This window comes from Simochromis diagramma, unplaced genomic scaffold (assembly GCF_900408965.1).
Source record: "Simochromis diagramma unplaced genomic scaffold, fSimDia1.1 OVJJ01000308.1, whole genome shotgun sequence".
NCBI classification, from domain to species: domain Eukaryota; kingdom Metazoa; phylum Chordata; class Actinopteri; order Cichliformes; family Cichlidae; genus Simochromis; species Simochromis diagramma.
Window position 1 is genome coordinate 2065068 of NW_024386785.1, and position 6170 is coordinate 2071237.

The 6170-nt window shown below is 37.7% G+C and overlaps 1 protein-coding gene across 1 annotated transcript in view; it reads left to right on the forward strand.

Annotated features, from left to right (window-relative positions):
- The window catches only part of LOC120728047 (suppressor of tumorigenicity 14 protein homolog), a 33766-nt gene extending 29638 nt beyond the window's left edge, over positions 1-4128 (forward strand). Inside the window, exons 19-20 of the mRNA XM_040022716.1 lie at positions 1561-1697; positions 3218-4128. Of these exons, the coding sequence (XP_039878650.1) occupies positions 1561-1697; positions 3218-3379 (299 nt within the window). The 3' untranslated portion in view covers positions 3380-4128. The remainder of the gene's footprint in view (positions 1-1560; positions 1698-3217) is intronic.
- The last annotated feature ends 2042 nt before the right edge of the window (positions 4129-6170 follow it).

Consider the following 6170-nt stretch of genomic DNA (forward strand, 5'->3'; position numbering starts at 1 on the left):
GACATCCTGATAATAATGAATTACAGTCGTCCAGCCTGGAAGTAATAAATGCATGAACTAGTTTTTCAGCGTCACTCTGAGACAGGATATTTCTAACTTTAGAGATGTTGCGCAAATGGAAGAAAGCAGTTTTACATATTTGTTTAATATGTGCATTGAAGGACATGTCCTGGTCAAAAATGACTCCAAGGTTCCTCACAGTGTTACTGGAGGCCAAGGTAATGCCATCCAGAGTAAGAATCTGGTTAGATACCATATTTCTAAGATGTTCAGGGCCGAGTACAATAACCTCAGTTTGATCTGAATTAAGAAGCAGAAAATTAGCGGCCATCCAGGTCTTTATGTCTTTAAGACATTCCTGCAGTTTAACTCATTGGTGTGTGTTATCTGGCTTCATGGACAGATAGAGCTGGGTGTCATCAGCATAGCAGTGAAAATGTATGCTATGTCTTCTGATATTACCAAAGGGAAGCTTGTAAACAGAATTGGTCCTAGCACTGAACCCTGTGGAACTCCATAATTAACCTCAGTGTGTGAAGAGGACTCTCCATTTACATGCACAAACTGGAGTCTATTAGATAGATATGATACAAACCACTGCAGCACAGTACCTGTAATACCTACAGCATGTTCTAATCGCTCTAACAGAATATTATGGTCGACAGTATCAAACACTGCACTGAGGTCTAGCAGGACAAGCACAGAGATGAGTCCACTGTCAGAGGCCATAAGAAGATGATTTGTAACCGTCACTAAAGAAAGAAATAAAAATAAATAAATAAAGGTAAAAGCACATAAAACTACTAATATAAAGACTTGGCCAAGTCTTAGCTCTCAGTTCTCAATGTTGGGTGCACACTGGTAACCTGAATCCTAAACTGTTATAGAAAACAGATTTCTCAAATTCAGTGTCCATTCAAAGGAAGATCTCACACACCTTTCAAATGTGGAGAATATTTTCTTATTATTGACAGTCCCAAATAAAACTTGTCCAAGGGGTATAGTCCAAAAATTGGAACTGAGAAAATGTCAGTCAGTGGTCTTATGTATAACCAACTGTGTGTGAACGTGTGGGTGATACAGGCCTACAATACCACAAGGTACATCAGATCCTCAAGTGGAAAACGAGGGAAAATCCGTCAAGGTGGGAAGGCTTGTCATCTATCACTTGAGGAATCCACCTCAGGAGCAATACAGCATGCTAAAAAACCTGACCTAGCAACAGACAGGGTCAGAAGAGTAATTATTCTAGCTTGAGCTTGTGTTGACATCATATTTGTTTTACAGCTGCCTATAAATGTGTTTGCCTAGCCTGTATTTCTTACTCAAAAGTTTGTACCACTGGAAGCAAGGTTTTCTTGACTTGAGTAAAGAATAGAGGGTGACCAAATGAGTTCAAGGTTTTAGCAACTTGTTAGAAGCTATGATTGATTATAAACCCCACTTTGAAATTAGGATTTATGTGCTGCCTTTAGAACAGCATAAACAGGATCAAACAGTAGTGAATTGCTTTGTCATTCATCAACAAGCTTTATAGAACACGACTTTGTTGTCTGTCAGGTACCGCGACGGCCATCCTCCAGAAGGCGGAAGTTAAGATCATCAACAGCTGGCTGTGTAATATTCTACTGAATTACAGGGTCACAGGTAACATGCTGTGTGCTGGAGTCCTTTCAGGAGGCGTGGACACCTGTAAGGTACAGATAATTCACACACGCTTGTAATAGTGAGAGGAAAGGTGAAGTACTTTGCTGCTGTTTTGGTTTTTACAGCTGCATTTGTTTGATGAATTTACTAAACAACGGTGCTTAGTTCAAAGAGGAACCTATAGACTGTATATAAAAGATGCATACAGCCACTTCACTGCCACCTACTGGTTTGTGAGCTACTCATCAGCCTCAGTGTTAGCTTCATAGCTCTCAAATATGTGATTTTCTGGAGCCAAAAGTGACCATGTTTGGAAGAGTGTAGGAAGTGCATGAAGAGAGTAGGTAGTGCTAGCTTGGTTAGCAAGCTAAGTCCATAAGGCTCCACATAGCTACATGCTATGCTAAACAGGTTAAAAATAATATAGCAGAAGTAAACTGTATTGGGAGTGTGGTACCACACAGCTATATGATCACAGATGAGTCCATTTGATGATGTAGAGCCTAGTGAAGCTGCCTGTGCTGTTAAGGGGGCCATGCCTAAAACTTTAAACCTTAAAAAAATCCACTGGGTGGGTTATGCAGCTCACAATAACTTCTGATTATTTTTAAGACCAGTCTGCAAAGGTAATTACTAATAAATGGTATAAAGGTTTTCGGCACCAGACGTTGCAACTTAAGGGAAACTTACACAGTAGAAGCAACCAATGTATGTATATGAAACATAATAAATGAATTTAGCTTTAACGGCAACTATTGTTATTTATTTATTTAATTTTAAGTTTTTTGTTTGATCATCTGGAGAAAAACAGGAAACGACCACATGTGTTCATTGTTAAACGATAGCTATGCTTTCTTGAATCCTTTCTTCATGTGAGCTTCTGTGTCACAGTATCAGGGACATGACATGTATAAAGGGAATGAACTGATTAAACAGTGACCTCTAGTGTTTCTTATTCGTATTACATCACATAGTCCTGGCACATTTTACAACAGATACAACTGGTTTGTTTTCAGTACAGTGGTCCCTCACCATAACGAGGTTCACCTTACGTGGCCTCACTGTTTCGCTGATTTTTTTTTTTTTTTTTACAGCGCATTGTGTTGTATGTCCTGATTGGCCGTAGGCCACTGTCAATCAATCTCGTGCCGTGTCTCCTGTACAGTACAGAATGCGTTCAGCTGGTCAAATATACATAAGCCTTCAATCACTAGCAGTGTGACTCTGAAGTGCTGTACTGTAAGTTTTCTACCCAACAAACACAACAATGTCGACGAAACGTTTTGCACCGTCAAAGGCACCTGTAGTAGCACCCAAAAGCTAAAGCTGACTATTATAATAATGTAGGATCTGTTGAATAATACAGTATAAAGTGCATTGGGGTGACTGTTGCTTCAGCACTGATTAAATACAATAGCATTTTGTATAAACACATTGACAATATCAAAAAACAGAATATTAAGAATACAGTGGATTTCAAAATTGTTTGTAATGTGATGCTTCTTGGGACTCAGCTCAGTCGCAGATATTTCACAGCAATAGTTGATTGTAATGTTCTGCTCTCTCTCAGGGTGACTCCGGCGGGCCCCTGTCTGTCGCCAACTCCCGCGGGCGTTTTTTCCTGGCAGGTGTGACGAGCTGGGGCAAAGGCTGCGCTCGCATATACGCACCCGGCGTCTACACTCGGGTTACCAAATACCGCAGCTGGATAAAACAGAAGACTGGAGTGTAGAAGCTTATGGATTACACACATTCCTCCTGGAAATGGAACCAGATGTTGACGTTTTTTGAACTTTTTTTTTAATGACCCTAATACCAAAAATGATGACATGCACATTTACAAGGCATCAGATGCAGTATTTTAACAGTTAAACTGTTACATTAAGATAAGATGCTCAGTTGAATGGCAGCATCTCTAATAAGATTTAAATATATTAACCTCAGCTGGCCTTTGATTCTGCAGATGTAAAAATTGCAAACAAATGTTTTATAAACTATAAATAATCCAGTATGCACAAATTCTAGAAAAAGCAGGACCAAAGTTATTATCAGGTTGCAACAGCTCAAAACATTGTTTTGGTATTAAAAATCTTTAAGGACTAACTCGACAGGCACAGTGACAATTTTACACCTCTGAGGCATCAACAGAGTTAGAAGAGGACTTAAATGAGTCATAGAAATGGGACTTAAAGGCAAAGGGTAGTTTATGCAGGCATGAATGCTCCTAGTGGGCGTTGTGTTGTGCAGGCTGCAACTCCCACTAGGAGCACTTAGAAATTCGTGCATGAGCAGCATGACTGAGCAGACATAGTGCTGTACTGTATCTATTAAAAATATGTGAAAAACAGCAACATAGTTGTAGTTTGCTCAAAGTATATATCCTAATTACTCAGTTTAATCTCATATAAATAAACTAAATGTGGTGCTTATGTGTGTTAACCTAACTGAATTCAAAACATCTCCACCTCTCTGGGTAATATTGTCGCTGTATTTTTATTATTTTTAAAAATAAAAAAAATACATGTTTTTTTTATATTAAAAATAATATAAAAAAAACATGTATTCTCTCCTTACTCATTAAGGATTTTATGTTTTTTATGGATGATTTATGCTATTAGCATTGTATTTGATCTGATTGTAATTTTCATGATTTTAATCACAGAATGACTTCATAATGGCCTCCTTATATTGTTTAGTCATTAGTTATTGATCTACTCTTGCCACCTTGCTAAACTGATCGATTAAGTGGTTGATTGTTGTCTGGTTTGATCTGGTTTTTTCCAAGTTATGCACTTCACAGGTGATGCAGGCTGAACTTGAAACATGTAATTCTTTATCAATGTCTTTACACTCTTTGAGTAAAAATCTTTTTTAATATCACTGAAGAAGATATTTTCAGCCATACTTACCAACCTTGAGACCTCAGAATTAGGGAGACGTTCAAAAGGGCTGTTGGGGGGGGGGGGGGGGGGGGGGTACAAAAGCACTTAAATTTTACAATGTTTATTTATCGGCCACAACAACGGGGTATCCAAATTCAGAGGCTGCGTCCACCTGAGGACCTGGCCTTCGCGATCTAAGTGGGCCGCGTCCTCCGAAAGCCAGGTAGACCGGAAATAAGCGACTGTGAAATTGGACGGTCTAGCCTTCAGAATTACGTCACCGTCTGCTCCTTGCTGTCTAAAATATAACCGGACGCTGGCGTAAATTTTCGACCATCTCACACTTCTATTTGACGGGGGGACTGAAATTCGGGATTCTCCCGGAAAAATCGGGAGTGTTGGCATGTTTTCAGCTGCTCCCTTGTCACAAGGAGTCCCCACAGTGGACCACTCTGCATATCTGATAAATGAAGGATGCCTATAGGAACCACAAATGCCCAGTTAATAATAATAATTAATATTAATAATATTTATTATTATTATTATTATTATTATTATTATTATTATTCAATATTTCATTTTCAAAACGGCTTGAAAAATGTTTCCATTTACAAACATGATGAAAATTATTTCATAATTTAAATAGAATAAGCAGTACAGTGATTTGTAATTAATGAGCATAATTTCAATAGATTAGCAGTTTAATTGGCCTCTTAATTAACTGAGGAATAGAGCAACATTTTCACCTGCAGATGGCTCTGCACTTGAGGAGGCAATATATAAATAACACAATCATTAAAATCACAGTTAAAAAAATACTTCTCCGAATTACTTTTATTAATGGTTGCTTTAGGGTTATTACATCAGTATATTAATATGATTTAGTCCCTTTTATAATTGGCTGAATAAATAACCCAACAATATGTTTTACATTTATTGATCAAATAAATGAATTTAGCTTTAACAGCAACTATTTTTTGATTTATTTAATTTTAAATGTCAGATTTTCCTTTTGGTTTTGAATCAAATGTTTTGTTTTGTTTTTATTTTTATTGTGATGCAGTTTCCATCAGGAGTAGCTTAGACTCTACCAGCTGCAGTACTGTCCCGCTAACAGCGTTAAAGTAATCAGGTTTAATCATCTGGAGGCAAACGGGACACACACCAGATGTGTTCATTGTACAATGGCTGCGACAGAATAAATGAAAAGGACCAAAATGCTTTCTTGACGTCATCATTTGTGTCACAGTATCAGGGACATGACCTGAATAAACACTGACCTCTAGTGTTCCTTATTCATATTACAACATTTTACTTGCTGTACATACAACTGGTTTGTTTTTAATACCTCATTTTGAAGTGAAATGCTGCGTGCACATCGGAGATCATCTGATTATTGGATTGAATTTAATGTAATATCATAATAACGCAGGATCTGTTGAATACTGCAGAATAAAGTGCATTGCTGTTTTAGCGCTGTATAAATACGGTACACTGTACACACTGTATAAAAGATGAGATAAGATAAACCTTTATTACTCCCACAACTGTGAAATGTGCTTGGTCACGGCAGAAAGCGGACGGCACAAAGTTAAGAGCAGCATAAAATAACAAAAACAATAGAATAGAATAAAATAAAAT